At 42.3% G+C, this 26,724-nt stretch overlaps 1 protein-coding gene across 4 annotated transcripts in view; it reads left to right on the top strand.

The window, feature by feature from the left end:
- The window catches only part of LOC117413455 (delta-sarcoglycan-like), a 96,981-nt gene that overhangs the window by 30,420 nt on the left and 39,837 nt on the right, over positions 1–26,724 (top strand). For 2 of the 4 annotated variants that reach the window (XM_058997238.1, XM_058997237.1), the window contains exon 2: positions 25,251–25,430. In XM_058997238.1, coding sequence (XP_058853221.1) covers positions 25,251–25,430 — 180 coding nt within the window. Of the gene's footprint in view, positions 1–18,352; positions 18,593–18,726; positions 18,823–25,250; positions 25,431–26,724 lie in introns of those variants that run through there. The other 2 variants (XM_058997236.1, XM_058997235.1) reach the window with 2 other exon arrangements.

The raw sequence follows: 26,724 nt of genomic DNA, 5'->3' as shown, positions 1-26,724 counted from the left end.
TAAAGTCCTGTTCACCTGTTTACTCAGTAAAGGAGTTACTTCTTTACTGCCGTAACTTAGTTTCACAGTCTTCAGCTCGACAGCAATGATTCAGCACTGAAAGGGTTAATGTGGGGTTGAGGGGGTCAAAGAACGCCTGGAGATAATTTGGTCAAAAGTGATGTGAAGACGTTGTGGTGCCTGAGGTCCTCCTCATCTTCACTCCCACAGTGATACAGCCTGCACAGAGACATACACATTGCATTGCCCTGAATGCTAATGTGGCATCAATCACCTTCAGTGTGGCTGCTGGAATTTTTAACTCAGTGTTTTTTCATAATCATATTATTCAGAGCATCCCGAGAGGTACACTTGCAGGTCTGTTTGTCACAAAAGCAGCAGTAAACCATGTGTCAAAATGCAATAAAAATTGCATAATGTACACATGCGGAAGCTGATACTGCTCTCGTTATAAAAGCCAGCTCCACTTGGTAAAAGGGTTATTATGGAGTTCTGCACACCCAGCACTTCTCGGGATGCAAGGTTAAGGAGCAGTTGTATTTGAACACTTGAATACCAAACAATAGACAGAAAAGCCTGGCACGTGAAGTGCTTATACAGCTCGGAACTGTATTACTTTTTGACTATTTCGTAGAATGTGTTTCCCCACAACTATAAATCAGCTGCTGGCTGAGCACAAACTGTAAAGCTGCTTTTGCATGAGCGTTGCCAGGTCTCCGTCTTGGTGCCATGACTCGGATCTCAGAGGCTGGCTGCAGCTGATTGCTGGTTTTAAAGGGGTGCAGACCAGCCTGGCTGTCTTGCACACTGCTGCCATGACTCGGATCTCAGAGACTGGCTGCAGCTGATCGCTGGTTTTAAAGGGGTGCAGACCAGCCTGGCTGTCTTGCACACTGGTGCCATGACTCGGATCTCAGAGGCTGGCTGCAGCTGATCGCTGGTTTTAAAGGGGTGCAGACCAGCCTGGCTGTCTTGTACACTGGTGCCATGACTCGGATCTCAGAGGCTGGCTGCAGCTGATCGCTGGTTTTAAAGGGGTGCAGACCAGCCTGGCTGTCTTGTACACTGGTGCCATGACTCGGATCTCAGAGACTGGCTGCAGCTGATCGCTGGTTTTAAAGGGGTGCAGACCAGCCTGGCTGTCTTGTACACTGGTGCCATGACTCGGATCTCAGAGGCTGGCTGCAGCTGATCGCTGGTTTTAAAGGGGTGCAGACCAGCCTGGCTGTCTTGCACACTGGTGCCATGACTCGGATCTCAGAGGCTGGCTGCAGCTGATCGCTGGTTTTAAGGGGGTGCAGACCAGCTTGGCTGTCTTGTACACTGGTGCCATGACTGGGATGTGCTATTTTATAGTTCTGTATTCCTTTATCGCTGCACGGAAGCACTTTTCAAAGACCTTATCATGCAGCATTTAGGGATATCTGTGCGGTCTTTTTTTCTTTTTTTAGGTTGCACCTGTGATCAGTTATGGATTATTGATCATGAAGTTCACATGCGGAGCTCCTTTAGTGCTGTGTCACTGAGGGTGGGACATGTTTCATTAAAGAGAAAGGCACAGGTATCTGCAAAGCCTGAGATTCTGCTTCGCTGCTTCATTGAAATCATTGCCTTGACAACCACAGTCTTAGGAAGAATAATGATGTGCACTGCGGATTCCACTGGAGACAAAGTTTAAATAAAAAAAGGGATGCAAGAATATGGTATTGCTGGTTATTAAAGAATTAGCAGTGTTGCATCCGGGAAAAAAAACAACAAAAAAAAACAATTGCCAGTAGAAATGTAGGAGTTTCCTTTTCCGTTGAGGTTGTTGGACTCACTGAGTAACTGTAGTATTTTAATATAATAAGAAAGAAGAAGACACCTCAGCCATTGCAGTGCTCAGTTTCTCAGAGTCTTACTTCAGGATTGATGGGATTCAAGGACATGTCATGAACAATCAACAATGCATCTATAAATGTGTTATAAAGGAAGTTACAGGCTCTGTTAGGACATGTGTAACTATAATAACGTGTTATAAAGGAAGTTACAGGCTACAATGTCTACAGTGCATTCCTGGATATTAAACATTTATTTTTACAGCTGTAAGGTACAAACATGAAGCGGTTGCTATGGAAACAACAAAGATAGTTATCTTTATTAAATAAGAATAAGCCTATCCACACTGCCTTCAGAAAAAAAACATCCTTTACAAAATGTGTAACTGCTACACTGTATTAAAAAGTGCACACAGGCTGTGCTGTTATCCTAAACATCACATATTGCATTCTTGTTCTAATAACACATGCATTGCTGTGTTCAGACAACTGCCTTTACGGATAGCATCTTCATATGACATTAATGATGTTTTCTCGTCAAAGTTTAGAGTCAAGGACCAGGCCAGTCTAGCTGTTAGTGATGAGAGACTTGTCATGACAATGTCACCATAAACACAGCAGCCTCTCAAACGATACTGTATGGGAATTCGAGATAAACAAACATTCTGCTCCTGAGAGAATATACTGTATATACAGGCGCTGTTATACACAGCTGTCTTGAGAAAGGGAATTCCTGGCAAAAATCTAATAGAACGTTGATGTCCGTGTCCTTCTCTTTCCTTCCTCTTGTGCTTCAAACTTGGATTGTTGTGTGCAGTGGGGTCAGAAACCTCTTGTTTATTAAAGTGATGGATAAACCAGATGTTCTGTGTGCAGTGGGTTCAGCGGCTTTTGAAGAAATTCATGAATTGATTTTCAAATCTGCGGTGCCTTTGTTTTTACCAGTTAGTAACGTACTGTACTGTCATGTTTAATGGACGGGTACATAATTCATGCTATTGCTTTTGTAATGTTATATTGTAGTTATAAATTTGTCTAATTAAAAGTGTACAATTTATTATGCATTTCAGTGACTGCTTTTAAATGAAGCAATTAAAGTGTAGGTTTTCGAGATCAAATGTTCTCCCTTTTCTAATGATACAGATTGGTGCATAAATTTGTTTTTTATCGTTTTGTTCACTGCGAGACAAAGTAAAATGTTCAGCAATAACTCTGGTGCATGGGATTGTGTCATTTACTACACAGAGTTTTTATCCAAACCCTTTGAAAACATCGATGCAGCAGCAACTCCTTATTCTTTTAGACAGAAAACAGCAGTTGTCTCAGACTTTGCAGTTGCCTGTTTTTCTAGTCAATTATCAAAATAAATAGTTTTCAATACAGCTGCAGCGAATGCAATAGACTAGGGAATAAAAACACAGTGATGATTAGTGATTAGTCTATTTTCATGGTCTAAACATTGATACTGGACCTGAATTAAAATGTTTGGACCAGGATCTCGTTAGGGTGAGGGGGAGGGGGAGGTGGATGGTTAGGGGGAGGAGGGTTGTGAGGGGGAGGGGGGGGGGGGGGGGGTGAGGGGGGAGTGAGGGGGAGGGGGGTGAGGGGGAGGGGGAGGGGGAGGGGAGGGTGAAGGTGAAGGTGAACTGTCATTCTTTGCCTGTGATTACCAAAGTGCACATTACCACTGACGGGTGTAAAGGATTAGGGCCAATGCACTGTACCCTCGATAACATTGTCGGCACGCTGGTTCACTCATTTCATGTACAATGAATCCAGTCTCAGGCCAGCGGATATTCAACACGGCTGGCTTCGTGTGCCGCTGCTCTGCATTTTCCCCAGGTGTTGCTTTCTTCTGCTTTGCTCTCGTGATCCTCTGCAATGTCTTCTGTCAACGACCTTCTGTTTCCGAGTCCCTCCAAAGTGCATGAACCGCATTCTCAAGGAAGCGTCGCAGGGAAACCGCTAATTAAAGCCAGCTCTTTCTTTGCCTGTGAACCTTGGAACAGGAACCCAAGGAGCCATTCTTTTTACTGGCCAGGCTTCCATTCTTCTCCCTTGCGCTGTTTCTCTAATAAAGCACTCAACCTTTCCTCCATGTGTCACTGTGAGAATACCACATGCACCTCCGCTTTGTTAGCAGCTTTTGTGTCCCAGAGTAGCTGAGATGCTCGGACTGCTAAAGGGCTTGCGGGCTCCAGGGCTCCTTGAAGACATGTTCCCTTAGTAACCTGCTACCAGCATGCCAATCATTAGGACAATAGGTCTTTCTATACAGTACAGGGTCACGTTCTGAAATCAGACACGGTTTGGATCATTAACACATACCCTAACATACTTCTCTGGACTGACATTAGTCACACCTTCTCTTTGTTATTTTTAGGGGGGGGGGGGGTTCAATTTTTGAAATACTGACTTGTTGCTTCTCGATTTATGCTTTCCTCACAGTAGATTTTTATTTTAATTAACTCCAGTGAGCAGGTCATCAGTGCTGTGCACCTGCTAAGATATGCACTATTCAGAATAAACTGTCCATTCCTTTCATCTCTATCCTGTTAAGTTACACAGTAGTTAATAAGATTTGTTGTAGTTATTTCAAAGATCTGACCTAGCATGTGTGTTTTCCTTAGTAGACCAAAAAAAATAAAATTAAAAAAACCACCACAAGGTTTCTGCTCCCCCAACATGTGTTAAACATTATTAAAACTCTCTAAAGAGGAAAAGGCACAAAGCAGAGCTCTTAATGATTGATCTGTCTGAAGGTGTTCTGCTGTGAGATTAAGTATTAGAAACCATTCAATAAAGGTGCCTGTATTCACTTAATAACGCTCAGACATCATTAGGGAAGAACATTTTTAATTAAACTGCCTGACAGCTGCCATACAATCTGTGGAATTGAATTATTTAAAGTGAGCACATCATTAGTACAAGGCTTGGTTTGCTGTGGGCAAAGCCTAAGTATTGGATCTTTCTTAATGTCTACCCCAAATGGGTAGTTACCCCAGCTTTTCATTAACCCAGCTCTGCCCCTCGTTACTTTAAGACAGGCTTTTCAGTGGAAACGTGCTGTACAGAATCACCGCTACCTGTCGTCCCCCCCCCTCTCTCTCTCTCTCTCTCTCTCTCTCTCTCTCTCTCTCTCTCTCTCTCTCTCTCTCTCTCTCTCTCTCTCCCCCTCCCTCCCTCTCTCTCTCTCTCTCTCTTAAAAGTAGGCAACATAGTAGTAATGTAATGCTTATGCAAAAGGATGTGAAGCCTTCTTTATTTTAAGAATAACTGTGGGTTGGGTTTTGTGTAGCCATAGCTGTCCTATGCTAGCCTATTTTCTATATAAAGATAGGATATAAAGAGCAGGATATAAAGAGCACTGACTGACTGAAAGCCCTTTAGTTTCAGTGAACATTTTTTTTGTCTTTATGTATTTGCTTGAAATCCAGTCTGAATATAACCTTAGAGACCTTGCCAATAGGGGCAACTGCTGTAAGAATCGAGAGACACTAAAATGACCTGGCCAAGGCTGTCAGAGGAAACCACAAATGGACGTGCTAAACAAAACAAAACAAAACAGACTTCTGCTATAAACTCGCTCCCAATACATCTTGAGAAGAAATATGACAAGCCCCTAGTAATCAGGATCAGCAATTTGAACCTGCAATAACTCCTGAGGGAAGCTGATAGCTGAAATGAATGATAGACAAGCACATAGACATGTATCTGCACCTTGGCAGTGTGCTTGTGAACAGCAAGGTCTATAGAGAGCAGTGCTGATGCTGGAGCATGCATTTTAACGCATTATTAAGGATTTGATTTCCAGAGATAATAATTCATTAAAAATGCAGTACTCTATGCCTGGGGATGCTGCTATCAATCTGCCATGTCATCACAAGGTTTGATGTGTCAGAATTCATACAAGGCATAGCCAGGAGACAATGGGATATTATTCGGAAGAGGGATTTTTCTGCAGGGATTAGGATTGTTTTGAATGACTTTAATAAGAACATGCCTTCTCACCCTACCGCACAGCTGTGATGCAGTGAGAAGGTAATGCGTTTACTGTACATAAATCACTGTGTATCGTGGAAGAAATGTCGTATTTAGAAGTTGCATACAGGGAAGTAACCCTGTATGCAATAATAAGCTGCTCAGACATGTGTGTCACATTCTGAAGATGACTGCAGTTGCCTTTAAGAGTTGGCTGAATCCTCTGATTGGCTGAACAGACGAAAGGAATCAGATATAGTGAGTGCGGGTAGTCATTGGGCTTGTCTTTGCTTTATGTAAGCTCTACCCTATTTCTCCAACCTGGCAAGTTTCAAAGTGTTCATGTAAGGAATGTAAGAAAGAGAGTAACATCCGTGCGTATGAGAAATGACTTGCTTTATCGTACACCTTGACTAAAAACACCTGCAACAGCTGAATACATTTGTGTGTGCACTAGATGTGGAACGGAGCTGTAACCAATCTTGGCTTGAGGCAGAGTCTGCTCTGAATTGCAGAGTTTTATGGTGCAAACCATTCCCGGGACCGTCATTATTCCACTTCCCCAGCGAGAGCTGTGAAATTATTTAACATGGTTTGTCATGTGCCCTTCTTATTGAGAATGAATACTGCACCCCATCTAACACCATGAAGCTCCTGCCCCACTCCAGGGATCACCTTGATTAAAACCCCTGCTTGGGTGGGGACCATGTGTTACCTTCCCAGTGAGAAGATGCATTTGTCTGGCTAATTGGTTATTGACAAAGTCAGAGCCCTTCTTCATGAACTTTTTTATTGATGGCGGGCTGCCAGATGGGTCTATTACTGCATGAAAATATATATTTCTGTTGCTATTTCTCACAGTTTAGATAGTATGGAAACTGCAAAAGAGCCATTGGATCGTTTACTGCTTATAATACAAATGAAGGAACACCTTGAAAACTAGACTCAATGTCAACAGGAATAAAAAGCAGAACTATTTCAACATGCGTTACAAATTCCACTGTAACAATCTATAGCCCTTTTTTAAAGCTTTAATGATACAAATAGCAGAAAGGGTTAAAATCAAACTGGAAAAAGCAGACTCACATGCACAGCAGAAGACAGTATTACAGTAGAAGACACTGGAGTCATAGAAAAGGGCTGAGTTCATATTTTAATCTGTTTTTTCTGAACAATATATTATTACAAAACACTTTGACCTTACGCTCATAACCATTTTACTCAGAGCCAATATTGATTCCCTGCTTTATTGCGGTGATATCAATAAACAAGCGGTCAACCGATTTTTCATCATTCCAAGTTTGTTCGAAACAAATTAGTAAAGCGGATTTTTGTTAATCAATTATTTGTGTATAATATAATATCATAATGGTGGAGGGGAAAGAATCCCTCTGTAAGGAATGGCTGCAAGGTAAAGAATAAACCCATCTGTGAACATTGCCTTGCATGATGAACATGTTCAAATGTTTATCGATATCAACAGAGTGGTGATGAAAACCCAACATGTACTGTATTGATGTTGTATATCCCCTTCAGCACTGCGAGAAAGACAGAAGTGAAAATGCATGGCTGGCATGACCCTCTAATTACTGTGTATTTACATAGTGGTTACTTATAAACACATGTGCACTTACACACAATTACCATGTTATGATGCATAGTTACAATGTACTTAATGTGTGAATCTTTTTGCATGATATATGTAAGTACACAATTGTATCAGAAAAGGGTTAGGGTTAGGGTTATGTCATGCAACCCTACGTAGTGAAGAAGGGATACATGAAGTACATCGAAATGACATTGTAGCTACTAGGCTCGCCCCTCTGAGGCTTGGTACATTACTAAGTGATATAACTCCATACATGATATTTTCCTGATCTACTATTTCATGCACTCGTATTTTCAAGTGCATGGCAGCATATACACTAAATCATGCACAGGTTTGCTTTATAGTTCCCAGTTTTTGAGCAGTGTAGTTGAATCTGAAACGCATCGTCGCAAACACATTGTGTCATGACCTCTGTGCAACTTCTCTTTTGATATTGAACGTCCTGGATCCAGCTGAACCCCTCTCGATGGGTATTCATGTATCTAAGTGATTTTTGATTCATCACTAGAAGACGGACCCAGAAAGGGAGCGTGTGTAATGCTGTGCTGTCTCTGGCATTGAGTCCTGTGAAGAGTCCGTGCCAAGCCAATATGTCAGATTGATGGGTATAGTTTAGAGATGGTTATGCTGAGCCGCATGAGCTGGCAACATGAAAGAACCCAGTGGAGTAGCTGTTAGAACAGATCTCTGACCAGCAGCATTTAGATCTTTTTATAGAAACAAAAAAGGGAAAGAATTAGTCTTCTCATGTTGTAAACTAACCAAGAAAACAACCTTCTTCTGCTGTATTCATGTGTGCCGAAGTGTGGAAAGTGTTTGTTTTTATTATTTTATTTGTGAAGCTGGCATTACGAGAAAAAAATGTCATTGGATGGGAAATCTGAATGGCTGTAAACAAAGATCACCTTAGCTCAATTGAATGAACATTGTTCTAAGGAAAACTAATCTGAAATAATTTGTGAATTTGATAAGCCTGGTGTGCAGAGGCTGCCTCACAGTCAGTAACATTCCTACATCATGCAAACCCACACTGATCGACGCTCCTGTGAGGTCTTCATGTGCAGAGACTGACTCACAGTCAGTAACATTCCTACATCATGCAAACACACACTGATCGACGCTCCTGTGAGGTCTTCATGTGCAGAGACTGACTCACAGTCAGTAACATTCCTACATCATGCAAACACACACTGATCAGCGCTCCTGTGAGGTCTTCATGTGCAGAGACTGACTCACAGTCAGTAACATTCCTACATCATGCAAACACACACTGATCGGCGCTCCTGTGAGGTCTTCATGTGCAGAGACTGACTCACAGTCAGTAACATTTCTACATCATGCAAACACACACTGATCGACGCTCCTGTGAGGTCTTCATGTGCAGAGACTGACTCACAGTCAGTAACATTCCTACATCATGCAAACACACACTGATCAGCGCTCCTGTGAGGTCTTCATGTGCAGAGACTGACTCACAGTCAGTAACATTCCTACATCATGCAAACCCACACTGATCAGCGCTCCTGTGAGGTCTTCATGTGCAGAGACTGACTCACAGTCAGTAACATTCCTACATCATGCAAACACACACTGATCGACGCTCCTGTGAGGTCTTCATGTGCAGAGACTGACTCACAGTCAGTAACATTCCTACATCATGCAAACCCACACTGATCAGCGCTCCTGTGAGGTCTTCATGTGCAGAGACTGACTCACAGTCAGTAACATTCCTACATCATGCAAACCCACACTGATCAGCGCTCCTGTGAGGTCTTCATGTGCAGAGACTGACTCACAGTCGGTAACATTCCTACATCATGCAAACCCACACTGATCAGCACTCCTGTGAGGTCTTCATGTGCAGAGACTGACTCACAGTCAGTAACATTCCTACATCATGCAAACACACACTGATCAGCGCTCCTGTGAGGTCTTCATGTGCAGAGACTGACTCACAGTCAGTAACATTCCTACATCATGCAAACACACACTGATCAGCGCTCCTGTGAGGTCTTCATGTGCAGAGACTGACTCACAGTCAGTAACATTCCTACATCATGCAAACCCACACTGATCAGCGCTCCTGTGAGGTCTTCATGTGCAGAGACTGACTCACAGTCGGTAACATTCCTACATCATGCAAACCCACACTGATCAGCACTCCTGTGAGGTCTTCATGTGCAGAGACTGACTCACAGTCAGTAACATTCCTACATCATGCAAACACACACTGATCAGCGCTCCTGTGAGGTCTTCATGTGCAGAGACTGACTCACAGTCAGTAACATTCCTACATCATGCAAACACACACTGATCAGCGCTCCTGTGAGGTCTTCATGTGCAGAGACTGACTCACAGTCCTGTGGAAATTCGCTAGAAAGATTGCTTTCTAGCGGAATCTGTTCTGACACGTCCAATTTTAATTTAGATAATGGACCCGGCAGCTGTAAAACAATAGGGGAGGAGGGGTGACAGCTGTCGGAATGCAAATGATATCTGTACATTTAATACCAGCAGCGAATCAAAATTGAAGCAGCAGCTACCATAAGAGACAGGGGTCTGCAGTCTTTATTTTGGGATCTTTTTGTTTTTGCTGTGGTACCATTCCTTAACTGTTTTTGCATCATTGCTTTGTGTGTCAAATTTCAACACCAAGTGCTCTAGTTTGAACGTCGTGTGCAGATTGTGAAGGCTAAATCTTCCCAAAGTACTCTCGTAATTTCATTTTCGTGGATTTCATGGACATCTCTCCTGTAGCAAAAGACCAGATATACATTGAGGGGGTGCACACTGGATTATAAAAAAACTAAATCACAATAAAACAGATGGGAGCTGACAATGCTCATGTCCCATTTCCCATCTCTGGAGAAAGCAATTTTCTTAAATGCTTCTGCTATGATGATAAGCCTAAAGGAAAATCTACCCTTTATTAAAATCTGTTCGCTGACCTGTGGTAACATTGGATTTCAATAACTCTGCAATTGCCTTCAAAACATAGTCCCGCAGTACATTTTACAATTTCGATTGCATTGTATTTTGTTCCTCGAATCAGGCCCTGTTTGTCTTGGTTAGGAGAAGAACAGGGGTGTCAAACATAAACCAATCTCCCCCGCACTCGCTCACAGCATTGATTTCCCTTTCATTCCTTTCATTCCCCTGCCCCTCCCTCAATTTCACATGAATCCAGATCCGATCCAATCCCATTAGCCATCATGAAAACAGCCCAGGAGATTGCAGTGAGTCTGACAGGCGCCAGGGACAGCAATTAACATTGCACTCCTGGATCAGAGAGGGAGCTTATTATAATAGTGGGTGAGCAGAGTCACGTGTTCTCCATTTACCAGACAGCAGCAAGTGACTTTCCTCTAGAAAGCCATAGACACTGTAACAGTAAACTAAATACAATGCATGGATTCCTGGCGTCGAAGACTTATTTTTATCATAATCTCTTCAGGTATTTGAAAAAAAATGTGTGTGTGCGTGTGTGTGCATGTGTGCGTGCGTGTGTGTGTGTGTGCATGTGTGTGTATGTGTGTTTTTGTGTGTGTGTGTGTGCATGTGTGTGTATGTGTGTGTGCGTGTGTGTGTGTGTGCGCATGTGTGTGTATGTGTGTTTTTGTGTGTGTGTGTGTGTGCATGTGTGTGTATGTGTGTTTTTGTGTGTGTGTGTGTGTGTATGTGCGCGTGTGTGTGCGTGTGCGTGTGTGTGTGTGTGTGTGTTGCAAGCGGGGGAGCGCTTGTTTTTTTGTGTCAGAATTAGGGGGGTGGTGAAACAGGTGTTGATTTGATGCTGTAGACAGAGCACAGATCCTGCAGTTAGTATCTCTAACCTCTGGATGTACCACTGCTTTAGTGACTTTCACCCTCGCCTCCACTTTTTATCCCTCCATTTGTTCCCAAGAAGATAGTCTCCCGAATGTTGCTGACAATGTGTTTTCCCTGCTCCCATAAGTCAGTTATCTGCATGGTTGCTGTATTTTCAACACCCTTCAGAATGGGGGAGGAGGTGTTTCCTATTGCCAAGTCAAAACACATTCACTTAAGTTTGTCAGTATTGATTCTCTGCATCTAATGGTAGCTCAGAACCCAGCCTGTTATCTCAGCCTGGAGGTGTTTACTGGAGCTCTGTTATGAAGGGTCGCTCTGCAAGCAGCCATGGCCAGAGGGTTAGCCACCAGGGCAAGGGAAACAAGAGGAGATGTTTACAGATCGGTCAGGTCTCAGATGGTTAGCTACCAGGGCAAGGGAATTCTCCAAAGGCAGCGGTAGCAGAACATGAACAGTATCCAGAGCTGGAGATAGTTAAGCCTCTGTGTTTAAAGCATGCAGATGGGCTTGATGTGTTTATAGCGCTGTCATTTGCTTTGTTTGTTTCAGTTTCTCACACAGAGTCAGGGGTGTCGGGGAGATATTATGAGATTCGAGGGAATGCTGAGTTTGATCTTACTGAGATTGGAAGTGCTTTAGCTGTCAGACTATGACTGTGGGAATCTGGGACACCAGAGCTCTGCAAAAGAACATCTAATGAGGCCACAGGAGAGCTGAGGAGAGCAACAATCACACAGAGCTGCTATCAGAACACCCAGCCTTCTCGCTTTTAAAGGTGCAATATACCTCTGTACAGCGGAATGGGCAAGACTCCTAATCACACATACTGTACACAAGCCAGACCGATAACACTCCTCATGAAGCCGCGGGGCAATCAGTGCAAACCATGTGTGGAGCGGCTCTCCTGTTCAATTCTACACAGCACACTATGGTTTAGTGCACCTGTATTAAAAACATGCATACTGTATGGTGTGATTCTGCGATAACATGCATCACTTGTATTGTACCCCAAAACGAGGAACGTTTGCATGATGAAAGCTTGGCTGCCCACCACCAGAGTCTAGTCTAGTTTTTTACTTGTCATCAGCATTTCAGCACTGATCATGTATCTTTGATGAAAGGTGGCTCCCACAAATAAAGAACAGTTTCAATCACAAACCTATGGAAGCCAAGAACAGTAACACTGATAGAAATTGAAAATCGTTTGGAGATGTTTCCTATTGTAAAGCAAGACAGCCTCTGCTGTGAAGTGAAGTCTAGATTCAGCCGTGACAGCCATTGTATCCTCCCTCTGCCTTTTTATTTCGAATGCTGTATTGGGATCTGCAGTTTGATTGTGTTGGCTGTGTCCTCTTATGCAGGGAGTGCAGGGGTTTATTACAGAGCTGTGATGAAGGTGCTGTGGATGTAAAACAGAAATACACAAATTCCACTGTAGATAAAGATGCTGTCCATCTGTGTACTGGCTCTCCTAAGCAGGGCTAATAAACACACAAAGAAAACAGGATCTTGCGGTCACGGAGGGTTTTTTTTTTCAGTAACTCAGATGATGTTGATTTATTAATGATGATGTATCGCAGCAAGCTGTTTAACCATCTCTGCACAGGCATACAGAATGGGCACGTCGCTCCTGAATAATGTATGGAGTGGCGCTGAACCCTGATAAGATTATCTGTCAAAGCTAAACCTTTCACTACTGAAGATTTGGGGAACTTAAGTAGTCAGCAGCCATCCTGACCAATCAGACAGCTAACCGCGAGCACAGTGAAAAGAGCCAGGCAATCAGCCTAGGATTGAGGAGAGAGACACACAGATAACGGCAGGGCTAGATCACACCCCAGCCACTTAATTCAACTGAGTGTGTCCAGGCAGCTTCTACTGAGCCAGCTTATAATGTTCCGACTCTATCTGCTCCCATTCCAATGACCATTCCCTTTCTCTTCTCCTATGTGTGCTGAGTGTGTCCAGGCAGCTTCTACTGAGCCAGCTTATACTGCTCCGACTCTATCTGCTCCCATTCCAATGACCATTCCCTTTCTCTCCTCCTATGTGTGCTGAGTGTGTCCAGGCAGCTTCTACTGAGCCAGCTTATACTGCTCCGACTATATCTGCTCCCATTCCAATGACCATTCCCTTTCTCTCCAGCCGGCCCCCGCAGTTCACCAGGCCTTTTCCAATCACGCTGTTCTTCCTCCCACTGTTTCCACTGGTTTTACATTCAGCTCCGAGACCGCTCAGTCTAACGAGTCTGGTTCTGAGCAGTAAAGTCTCTCACTTGAGCTCCTGCACCCCGATTTATGTGTTCTATAAACTTTTCATATCGCCCCGCCACAAGCACGTAAATGTAACAATAGCGGCAGCCACCTTAGTGCAGATCATTCAAATTCCCAGTGTGTAGCAGGAGTTGATCTGTCTTCCACTGAAGCTATTGAAGATGCACACTCTCCCTCTGTATAAACTCCATCAGAGACGTTCACAACGCAAACCACAACCACTGCTTCTAATTCAGGTGCAGCAAAAAGATGCTACCTGATCTCCAGCTAAATTCTGAAGCATGTAATACTGTGCTGGTATCACATTAACTCAGAATGCATTCACTGTCTAGCCAACGAACAAAGCACTAATTTAAAGGACTGGAAGCTCTGTCCTTTTCTGTAAACCACACAGCAGTAAATCCTGAAATATAATTTAGCAAGCCTGAAGAGGTTTCTGTTTCCTGGTTGAGAGGCTGGTGTGATGAAGTGAAATGCCATGTGAACTCCTTACCCCTTCTGTTCAGGTGTTGCTTGTGGACCTCTGCCTAACCCCTGAAATGATTCCAGTTGGGTAGACTGGAGCCCGCAGCCTGACGGATGCTCAGAAACTGGACCGTAGTTCATTTAGATAGAGTATGAGCACACGCATTTCAAATAATCCATATTGATGGGGCTGTTTGAGCATGGAAACTGTTTCTTGCATACACATGTGCAGTTGCATCTTCTTGCATAAAGTGTCTGTTCACTCGCTTCAGAATAAACCAATGCACAGCATATTAGCAAGTCAAATCTCATTAATGAGCTCAATCAGCTTTAGATTCTGAGTAGCAGCTGTCTATGATCACAAATATGTTTTTAACAACAAACAGTTTATTGTTTAATACATTTTAATTAAAGTTGAATTCCGTTCGTTTCGCTCTTTTAGCGGATGTCAGGCTATAACTTTTGGACTTGTATTGTTTTTGTCACAGAGGCACTACGTTGTGGAAAGTAATGACCTGCTATTCATGCAAATGCATGTCTGGCCTTGCAAGACCTTTGAGAACTGTAATCTCCCACAGTTACAATGTGTCCTGGAACTGTAATCTCCCACAGTTACAATGTGTCCTGGAACTGTAATCTCCCACAGTTACAATGTGTCCTGGAACTGTAATCTCCCAGAGTTATAATGTGTCCTGGAACTGTAATCTCCCACAGTTACAATGTGTCCTGGAACTGTAATCTCCCACAGTTACAATGTGTCCTGGAACTGTAATCTCCCACAGTTACAATGTGTCCTGGAACTGTAATCTCCCAGAGTTATAATGTGTCCTGGAACTGTAATCTCCCACAGTTACAATGTGTCCTGGAACTGTAATCTCCCACAGTTACAATGTGTCCTGGAACTGTAATCTCCCACAGTTACAATGTGTCCTGGAACTGTAATCTCCCACAGTTACAATGTGTCCTGGAACTGTAATCTCCCACAGTTACAATGTGTCCTGGAAGTGTAATCTCCCACAGTTACAATGTGTCCTGGAACTGTAATCTCCCACAGTTACAATGTGTCCTGGAACTGTAATCTCCCACAGTTACAATGTGTCCTGGAAGTGTTTGTGGCGTAAGCATGCCAGCCAGTGTTACATTTATAGCAGCCCAAGTTCTTTTAATAATGATGTGTACAATGTGGGGACAGTAAGTCACCATTCAATATCGAAAAGGCTTTGTTTATCCCAAGGGCAATGTCACGGCTCCCATATATTTTGTTTCGATGACATCATATTCATGAAAGTCAGGGATGCACTGCTGGCCATGGAATGCTGTAATTCTCTATAAGCGCTTTTTTGCCTCTGCAAAAAAACTGTTTGCCAAATTAGAACAAAGTTGTACACACTTTATTGAGGTTTATTTCAAAGCACACAAAGATTTCGACTAATGCCTTCCTTAGCGTTACTCGAATAGAACTAAGACACGTGCTTATAGTGGATCCCTCATGACTGCAAAGTAAACTAAATAAGAATGAATCTGGTGCAAACGCTGCTGTCATTATGCCATGAGATTGTCCTCAATAAATTCAGTTCTATATTTAAGGGTTAGGCTGAAAAACCCCATGAACTAAAGCATGATAATGCAGTTACAGTGTATTAGCATGCATTGTCATCGGAGATCATTTACTATCTGGAAACAATCACACGTCACACAAGCCATGCATATAAACTAGTGTTTGGAGAACAGATCGTCTTCATTTCTTATGTGAGACAGTGCAATCATTCCTTGTCTTTAACAAAGTAGAGAGCTGTCTTTCTCTGCACAGAGACTTCATACAAGAGATGTGACTCGCCCTCTAGTCAGGTAAAGACCTAACTAAGGTTTGGTTCCAATGTCACTGCAAGTTGACCAGAGAGAGTACTCCAGTACTGTCTTCCCTAGCAGGGAGACCGAGCCAGCCAGGGACTGCTGGTGATGTTACTCAATAAGTCAAGTATTCCTCCTAGTGCCTTCGAAGCTGGGAGAAATGGTGCTTGAGTAAAGGTAGTGATACTTGATCAGCATCATGCATTCCACTTAGCTATTAACAAAAATTGCCATGCAGCAGATTTTGCTGGTTCAAGGCTTCATTCTGTGATCTGAAAGCAGTATTTTGCACATATCAAAAGACAGGCAGAACACAAAAGCCCAATTAGTCCAGCTGAAAGTTTAGCCTGTTGCAACTCGGTGACTTCCCTACCCTTGCAACATCTCCCTGCGCATCCCTGCATTCTTCATGGATGTAAATGAACACAGCGCGATAGCTTTAACCAAGTAGCACAGAAATGAGTCATGTGCAATTCAGTGATTCTCCCATCGCGTTACATTTAAAAAATAAAAAAAAAATGTCTATGACTGTAAAATATTCTGTTTTATGAAGCGCGTTTCGTCATAATGCAGAAAAGAATGTTGAATAGGTGAGTTTGTCTCACGTATTTATTGCTTTAAAATCCTTTAAATGACTGCCCTGTGCAGTACTGTTCAACCCTGTTACTAGCAGTTTCCTGGTGCTAGACGTGCAAGGGCACACTCTAATGCTGTCAGGATGAGATGCCTTAGGCAGGATCTCCAATACTGTTTAATAAAGGGGAATTCAACTCTGCATGCAAAAGACAAAGTGAAACAAAGGTGGCATTCACTGCATCGGTTTATATTGCAAGCTGCTGCTCCCGAGACTCTCGTTTCTTGGTTTATTTCAAATGTCTCCCGTTCTGGTAAATTAGATTCTGCTAAGTCTAATCCCACTGAAGAGCTTGTCCTGCAACGGGAGGCTTATTGTTGGTGCTTTATTTTTGGAGAGATCTGCGATGTAATGAATAACTTGAAGAGTTTCATGATGTATTAACACTTTATGCTGGATCAATATTCTGAATTTCACACAAAGGTGAACGTGAATAACTTGAGTTTCCACGGATCACGGCTGCGTGATGCAGGGAGAGTGCAAGGCATTTATACTCCATTGTGTTGCATATCGTATCATTGTAACAAAGCTTCCTCAGGCATTCCTTGTATGTAAGGCCTGCACAGTCAACAGTGTGGAATGACAAGGGCAGAGCCTCTAGAAGTACACTGATAGAGAGAGAGAATCGAGCCGTGGAGACTGGATCTTTGGATGGCACGATTATAGTAGATAGATAGCATCAAATGCCAAGGTTCAATATTGTTCAAATTGAGTTTATTCACTGGTGTGTATTCGTCCCACAGCTATGGCTGTTATTGCTGTGCAGCGGAAACGACTCGTTCATTTTAAAAGTAATAACTATTATATCTAAGACATCATCTTTGATTTTATTAAAATGCTATCTAGTTGAAATCTTTTAAAAGAATCACATTTAGGATTAAAAAAAATTCTGACTTCTGTCAAAAATACTCAGAGCACTTTTAGGACCTATTTCTTGTTTCAAACTCTTTGTTGCATGGCTTTATTACAGTATACCAGACATCATATTTTGATCCAGATCCAGTTTCATTCCTTGAGCAAATATATATATACTCTCTTTCAAAAAGCATTCCGTCCCGTTTTGTTTTTCCTTTGGCCCTGTTTATCAGGGAGCAGCAGTTATAATTAGTTCAGCTCCACCTCTGGTGTGGGCGGATGCATTTCTTGGCGTGTTACTGGCATTGCTCAGACAGGCAGTCCAGCAAAGGGATATAAATAAAACTGTTTCTCTCCAGTCACTTGTCACTCCAGGACCTCTCTAAAATGTTGAGTTAATAAAGTACAAAACGGGCCTGAAGTCTGGACAACAACCCCCTGAGATCTGATGAGCAGTGAATTGAAATATCATTTCAACCAGGCCAGTGCTAAGCTTATGGTCACCTTATATGGCAGTTTGAGCCAACCCAGGAATTGAGAGATTCCAGCCTGCTAACCACATGCTGAACGAGAGAGAGAGAGAGAGAGAGAGAGAGAGAGAGAGAGAGAGAGAGAGAGAGAGAGAGGGATATATCACTGTGGTGTTGTTGCAGGCAGACTTACTTACAGTAAGTGATTAATGTGTAAGTGTTTAATCTAATGGGAACCTCAAAGTTTTTTGAAAAGCCAGCTTCATTAAGGAACCAGCTTCAAGAGGCACAATTAGGCAATGAGAAAATCAGTTGCTTTCATTCACATGCCATGCCATTCTGCAAGGAACAATGATCTCCATTGTTCTTGATGCTGAAAACTGCAAGTTACGCGCTGTAACCAGCTTGTTGCCCACCCACTGTCTGTCACACAGAGACATGCTGTACATTAGTATGAGTCTGGAGTCAGAGGCAAGGTCTCCCTGTACAGAAATAACAGACCCTGTCTCTTTAACACCACACATGTGTTTTGGGTCTAAATTTGGAAGCTGACCAAAAGCTGTGATTCAGACCAGCAGAGCGGTGCAGCATACAGTTGCTGAGCTGCTTCGATTGAAACCAGGGGTAAAGAGACTGTGAAAAAGCAACCAGGAAATTCCTCAGGCCTGGGCAGGGACTTGGCTGAGAGCCCTGTTATTGGAAAATCTGACAAGGGTCTGCCTGCGCTCTGACACGCTGGGCCTCATGCAGTTCCTGTAGAGAAACACTCATCCTGTCACACCCCGAGTTTGCATGTGCACTAAGAAGAGGTAAGGTTTGATTTTGGCATGATCTTTGCAGCTTCACTTTGTTTTGTTTTGTTTCTTTGAAGGATCTGTCCTTTGTTCCTTATGATAAGAGCAGTGAGTTTACTTCTATGTGTGTGTGTGTGTTATGTTGAAAGGAAAGCGAGGTCTTTAGCGTTGCCGTGCCGTGTGGTGGACTCTCAAAGGAACTCAAGACTTCTGTGTTTGGGGAGGCAGACCCTGCCTGTGATAAAGTAAGAAGGCCTGTTTTAAAAGGGCTGTGTTGAATTAGTTCTATGTGAGTACGCTCACTGGATTCACATACATTTTTTACTAAGGACTGTACCTTGGTTTTAAATTAAATATTGAACAGCAAACTCATTTAAACAAAGTTAAAGAGTGTAAGAAAGTGCTGGGACTGTGAAACATGCTCCGCACAGCAATCCGCTGCTTACTCACTAGAGAGACCATCTGCAAAATACATACATAAATAAATAAGATGTGACTTGTGTCAATTATTCAAAGTTAACATGTCAACATCTGACGCAGCAGCTGGAAAAACATCGAGCTGTCATTTAAACTGACAGAGTCACTTCTGAATGTAAACAAGTAGGGCATCACATTAATTCTGATGAAAGAACATTTTAGACATTTCGGGGGGTGGGGTGGGGGGTGTACACAAATTACTGTTAAATATTCAACTACAGAGTTAACTAAAAACCCTTGGTGCAATATTCATATGAATTTAATTGTTTGTAAACTGAACTAGAAAATGTTCCCGAGCATATTTTAATTGACACTGAGTACCCTTATAAACGTTTCCCACAGTGGAAGTGTAATAAAGCACAGTGAAAGCATAGTAAAGCATGGTTAAGCACTGTAAGCCCAGAGAGGTATGTTAAAACACTTAAAAAGCCATGGTAAACCATGGTAAAGTATGGTAATAAATGCATCCTATAACCATAGAAAAAACAGTAACATGACGTGCAGATTGAGCATGGGAAACTTTTAAAAGGTCGTTTGAAGATTTCATATCCCCCACATTGTTTCTCTTGTTACAGCAGCTATTGTTTCACTGCTGGCTTCTGCAATTCTCAATCTGACACTTTAAAAATAGACACTTCAGCGTGGCAGCGGCACCCTCTCAAATCTACCTTTCCAAGTGTTTCACGAATCATTCATTAATAATATTTATAATGCTGCAAACAATTAACATGCAAATCCAGGGATGCAATAACTAGACAACAAACCTCACTGATGCCACGATCAGCGCAGAGCCGAATAATACTGTATCCTTCTAATTGCCTTTTTTAAAATTCAGAATATATCTACAGAACTGGTCCAAAACACACAGCCTATTTGTCCAGTCCATTCGCTCAAATTCTGTAAGCGCTAGTTTAGAGCAGAAATGTTCCCATTCACACAAACTCGACACTCACGACTCCAGAGCAGAAAGTGCTTTCATCAGCTCGGGACGGAAATATATCTCTGTGGAGAGGAGACAGTGAAGCTGAAAGAAAAAGTACAGGGCTGAGCAATGTGCAGCAGTGGGAGTTTAACAGGGGAACTGCAAGCTCAGGGCTTTACCTGTCCATACAGCACCTGAATTATTGTTGTTGACTATATGTGTATAGTGTACTGTATATGAGGTGTCAATTCACACTGAAGGGGTTTCAAGAATCAGTCGTCTTTTGAAATACAAGAACTGAAATGAGTTTGTACCTCAGTGACTCAGACGAGAATTCAGAAGCCTGACCTTACTTTTAGCTAAGGCTTTCTTGATAAAGCATACATAAATGCTAAAGTAACCTCTAACCCAGTAGTGGGATTGTGTAGAAAATGCTTTCAAGCTGGCCATATGCTTTGAGCACAGCCTTCCTTTGAACAAGCAGATCACATTGTGGTGTGTGCGTGGTTCAAGTCCATTGTCTAATGTTACATTTAAAAGGAGATTTGTTTTTTAATGCAGTTGAATTAATTTGCCTGATTCTTGCATTTGTACTCCATGTTGCATTTTGTTTGAATATTAATTTAAATAATTATGGAGGAGGGTGAGTAGCAAGCAAAACTGACCAAGCTGGAATAAAATCATTTTAGAGCGAAAAGAAAAAAAAACCTGATGAGCTGACAGTAATCTAACAGCACATTCGTGGTAATATGAGACCATGGAGATTGTACTGCCTGTGTTTGGATAAGGTCATTGTGACATGTTAGGCTATTCTGGATAGCATAGGGAACACATACAGTAGGGCAGGAATGTGGGATTGGGTATTCTGTCATGTCAACCTGTCAGAGCTGATGTGCTCAAGAATGCTCATCATATTCCAGGATGGGAGACTTGTCACTTACATGTGCACAGAGCATCAGCAACCAAAAGCATTACCGGCAATACAGTGAAGCATGCAGGGCCAATCGAGCTAAAGCCAAGAACCTTTTATACTTGTGATTAATGTGTAATCCCCAGATGACATCATGCAGGTATGTCACATGTCCAGCACGAGCCATCGTCATGTGGATACCTTCCAGGGGTGCTCAGTGCATTCTCTACAGGCTGTTGGAAAAGGTATACGTCCTTTAAGAATGGAACTCCTCTTTTTTTAAATAAAGGTATAATCCTTTTCATATAAAACGCTTCTTAAAGATTGCTTACACATTATTCAGGGGCATTCCCAGTTCAGGACGTTTTGGTGTACTGGCGGATATTAACACAGACGCGCTTCATTTGGGTTTGAGAGGTTTGACAAACAGTACTGGGTTTGGAAATGATCTCTGGGTTATACGCTGCCTGCACTCGATGGTGTTTGTACTGGATATCAAACGAGGCGCCCAGGCGTAGGGGGTAATCACCACAACATCAGCAAACTAATTCAGGGAAGACATTGCCAAGACTGCATGTGATGGTCCATTATCTCAAATTTAATAAACTCCCTCCCTGGTGTAGCTTGTATACAAAATGATTCAAAATAACAATAAATACTAAATGAAATGCAAAATCCTGATTCTGGCCAATGATGGCAATTCTGTTTTGTTGTACTGTATATATATATACTGTATCTTGCAATGTCAGGGACAGCATATTAATCTCAGTGATAAAAAGATGCAGCACAGAGGTTACAGCAGAAATACAAAGCGATTACATAAATACAGAGCCTGCTGTATAGCTCAGTGAAATGCAGCACTGTGGCTCGCTAGGCTGCCAACTTTTTCTGAAGAAGTCGTAAAAAACACAAAAGTTGCAGAAAGACAGTGATAAAAAAAAAAAACATTTGAGCCATCTGGACCTGCCTGCCTTCATCCTGAATTACATTCGGCTGAATCTCCTCGTGGCTCTCTATTAATAAAGACCTGCTGTAAGGGTCTTGTCATTTCTGAACCCCCCCTGTTGGGTCAGTAATGAGGTTTCTTACAAGTGTTATCTTTCTACAGTGGAGTGATGATGAAGCTCAGGGTGATTTCATATTTCATGCCACTATTCAAGTAAAGAAAAAGAACGTTTTCAGAAGTCTCTGCTCATTGAGTTTCTAATTTTGTAATAGAGCTGCCATTGCAACATGGCAATTTCTCAAGCAGCAACCTGTGTGCCATGGTCACGGATTAGAACATGCAAATGCGTGAAAGTGTGTCTCACGTGGTAAGACACATTTGGACTGAAACGCAGTCACTATACACCTTCTACAGCCCATTGTGTAGCATGACTGCTATCTGCCATCACAGCCTGTCCTGGGAGTGTGGACTGAAACACAGTCACTATACACCTTCTACAGCCCATTGTGCAGCATGACTGCTATCTGCCATCACAGCCTGTCCTGGGAGTGTGGACTGAAACGCAGTCACTATACACCTTCTACAGCCCATTGTGCAGCATGACTGCTATCTGCCATCACAGCCTGTCCTGGGAGTGTGGACTGAAACACAGTCACTATACACCTTCTACAGCCCTAAACATCCACAGAGGGAGATACAATAGAAAGATGTGGCAGCGTTTGTACTGCAGTGTGTGAAATCAGACCACATTGTATTACTGCAGCTTTGCCTGGAATGCAATGAAGAATGGTTAGCTGATCGGCTCCTGTCTTTGACTGGCATGGAATACACTGCATTCATGGACGCTTGGCTTCATCTCATTTTATAAAAGCAATACAGATTGGATTGTCTTTAACTGTGGACCCTTGAGAGCGTGTCCCATTGTAGTCACAGTGTCACTGTCTTATCTTCTCAGCTGGCTTTGAATCACAACACAATGAAACATCCTGGACGAGATTCGCAAAGATTTTTGAATCCGATTTGTCAGTAGATCAGATTTTCAGAAAGAAAGAAACACCCAATAAAGTTCTGAAACACATGAAGAAACAAACACAGACTTGTGAGGAGCTTGGGGATTGGTATTTTTCTATTCATGTTTCTTTTTTTGGTTGTTTTCTTTTCATGATAAAATGTTACGAATTACAGAAAAGAGCTTTGGCAATGCTGTCCATCATTATTATTAATAATTCTGTGTACCTCCAGGTGCATTACTGATGTGCTTTTCTCTGTAAAACCCCTTCATCTCCACTCCAGCCACAATAAGTGCTCACCCAAGCTTGCATTTTCTCATCTACAATTCCATTTGTAATTGAAACGAAAAAACAACATGGTTCATTTCTGTGATTGGGTTTTCAGCTTTCATTATTCACTTAGAAGGTATTTTAAACTGTTTAGATTGGATAACTCTAACACAAAATAAAGTGCTGGATGACTGGATGTAATGTATCGTTTATCAAAAAGGTTTTATAAAAACAAAACGATAGCAGTGTACATTGTGTCTCTAATTACTATGCATTTACATAGCAGTTACTAAGAACATACATGTCTGCTTACACAGAAGTACAGTTTTATTAGGCATAGTTACAATGTACTTCATGTGGAAATCGTTTTTAACGATATAACCCCAACTCCCCGAATCCTAACCCTTTTGTGATACAGTTGTGTGCTTAGATATATCATGCAAAAGATGTAGCTGATTAATGATGATGAAATCCCTGCATTGCACAGAACCAGACACAATGAAAAGTATCTGAAGAAGCCATGCTTCTACATACCGTGGGCTTCATTCAACTTTGCATTTTGCATTGCCAGTCTAATATAAAAAGCCTGTAGAAAGCAGTGAAGAGCACGTACAGTAAGGTTAGTGTTTGTTTGCAGTGTCATAATACTGTCAACTCTGCTAGTGGCTGGGATGCATCCATCATGGTGAGCGTTGTAAAGCTGTGGTTCAGACCGCTGACCTTATGCAAAGCAGAACTGTGTTAATAGAGATGCAAGAACAATTATAAATGAGGCACAGTGTTACCACCTAATACTTAGGAAAGACATTAACAAATACAAACATGCATGCTGCTTCCCATCTGTAATTACAACCGGGCTATTATCAAATCTCCAGTGACACTGGAGTAGAAGAATGGTGCTGTATTCTACGATACCTGCCTCTGTTCTGATTAAGGAACCCCAAAATGCTTTCAACGCATTAAATTGAGCAACATTTTGTGTTTCAAAACATAATTCCTATTTGACCTTCAGACCGTGTGGCCCCTTGTGCTCAAGAGAACAGATCAATGGAGTGTTTGTATCAGCTGATGAATCGCACTTCTTGTATTTGACCCCCTAACCAGGTATTGATTGATAAGTGATCAACTCCCATCACCATGCTCATTATAAAAAGACACTCCCCTGCCCCCCCGTATTACTTTAAAAGCACAACGTCATGCTTACATTGGAAGGTCTTGAGTCAGATCGAACGAATGCAAGTTCAAAACACTGTCTGCCAATTAAACCTGCGGCAGGTTTCTGTGTGTGAAGTCTGCATACATGCCATGCTTGCTGCTGATCAGAAATAAAAAGCGGTCAGTATTGACGAGAGAACAGCTGCAGAGCACCGGTACTTTCCTTCAGATGACATTGTGGGATGGCAGGGTCTCAGTACTATAGACCGCCCTGCTTCAGGGATGAACCTTGCTTGGATTCTTGGATAAATATGAGGAAGATGTATTCCCTTTGCCAGTTAATTCAAAGTGTTTGCTCTGAAGAACCCTTTTTTTCTAGAGCGTTCCAATAAGACCTGACAGTTGTAAAAGCACGTTCCCAATGAAGTATTTTCACAGTTATGGAGATCCCCGGTGTCGTGGCATTTAGCTTTCAATGTCTTTAAGGATCTACTACAAGTTGTCCAAATGTATTGTCACTGCCAGTAGCGTGGCTGCACTGTATGATGTCACGTATTGCAGTGTAAAAGGTCACAGAGAAAGGGACGTGCTGAGGCAGGTGATTAACTCCAAGGATGCCAACACCAGATTGAGAAAATGACAAAATCTGACAAAACGGTGCATCTTAAATGCACATGACTAAATGCTAAATGACTGCTAGTGGGGGGGCTTGCAAATTGACCTATACACCAAGCTAGCACAGCATGGTTTTTATAGTGCTGTACACAGCATGAAAACACTATTTGGGGAGAGGGGGGATTAAGAAAAAGTACCAACAGTGTAGCAATGGAAAAGTAATGTTCATGCCAATGTTCATGGTTCAGTTTAAACTATGAAACTGTAGCAAAGCACAGTACAGAACAGTAGAGTGCTGTTTCACCACTCACAAATGAAGAGAACAACAAAACCCTCATACTAAATTCCTCTCCCTTTGTCTCTTGCAGATGACCCAGGAACAGTGCGCTCATAGAAACAATGTCTCTCAAGAACCACACGTGTACAAAGTGGGGATCTACGGCTGGCGAAAGCGCTGCCTGTACCTCTTTGTTCTGCTCCTCATGGTTTTAATCCTGGTCAACCTCGCTTTGACAATCTGGATCCTCAAAGTCATGAACTTCACGATCGTAAGTACCGCCAGGCTCGTGCCAACGGGGCTGTTTGAGAAACTGTGTGAGCGACAGAAGGGCTCTGCAGGGGTTCCCACAATGCCTTGCTTTAGAGCATGCTTTGGAAATGCCAGCGAAGCATTGCCAGAACATCAAGGAGCTGTTTTAATTGTGTTGCGCAGCAGTGGCTGGTTTTGTTAGCATCTGATCCTGTTGTGTCACAGCAGGAGTAAACAGACACTTAGCTCTCTCTGTATATTTCTGATGCTTTTTCTTGTTTTTTTGTAACGGCAAAGTACAAAAAGGAAGTGGCTATAATTCCAAGCATATGTTGCTGTTTTTTACATATGGAACAGATAGCTTTGAGACTCAGTGCAGAAGGATTACATCAGTGTGGTTTATAATGACCCTTTTCTCTATGAATATAAATGTACCCAGGTGCGTCTGTCATATTTAAGTCAATGATACTCAATTAAGGAGTGTGTCTTAATGAGTAAAACAAATGTGTCTAATGTGTAAAGTAATACTTCAGATTACAGGGCATACATAGTGTAATTACAATGTTATAACATGTGAGTGAAGCGTACTCGCCATGTAATTACACTGTTATAACACATGCTTACACAGTAAATCGCTGTGGAACTACATTATTAAAACATGTGTTTTCAGCACGGAGACTGTGTAATTACATGGTTATAATGCATATATACAGCATCACGGTGTAATTACATTGTTATAACATGTATATGCAGAGTAGACAATGTGTAATTACATTATTGTAAACTGCATTTACAGATTAAATACTATGTAATTACGTGCTTGTGAACAACAATATATTACATGATGTAATTGCATGGGAACACATGACACAGGCCATGCCCAGATCATTACAAGCTCAGATAGAGCAGGGACAGTGGTATGTTACATGATAATGCCTGCCCCTTGAAGTGATACAAAGAATGCTGTCTCTGTTCTGACACAATTGTGTACTTACATATATCACGTTTTATCTTGCAAACCTGCCTTCCAGTTGAAATATAATAGAGGAGGATACAGCCTCTGAGACAGAAAGCTCCACTCAGGACAGTCCTGCTGATCACAGCATCGTCACACAGACCCATAATAATGAACAGTGATAGTGAGCAGAAAGTGACTAGGGGACTCTAGTATACCCACAAGGCGTAGTATACAGCAGTGTTGTAATACGTGCAGGTCCTTACTTTTCTTTGCTAGCTGCATTGCACCCCCTGTAGATGTTATTTTCCCTGTGCCTTATCCAGCTGGCTCATTTGGTATTGTTAGCCAGTGGCTC

This window comes from Acipenser ruthenus, chromosome 23 (genome assembly GCF_902713425.1).
Source record: "Acipenser ruthenus chromosome 23, fAciRut3.2 maternal haplotype, whole genome shotgun sequence".
In the NCBI taxonomy this organism is placed as follows: domain Eukaryota; kingdom Metazoa; phylum Chordata; class Actinopteri; order Acipenseriformes; family Acipenseridae; genus Acipenser; species Acipenser ruthenus.
The sequence above is the reverse complement of the archived record's forward strand: the minus strand, read 5'-3'. Positions and strand labels throughout refer to the sequence as shown.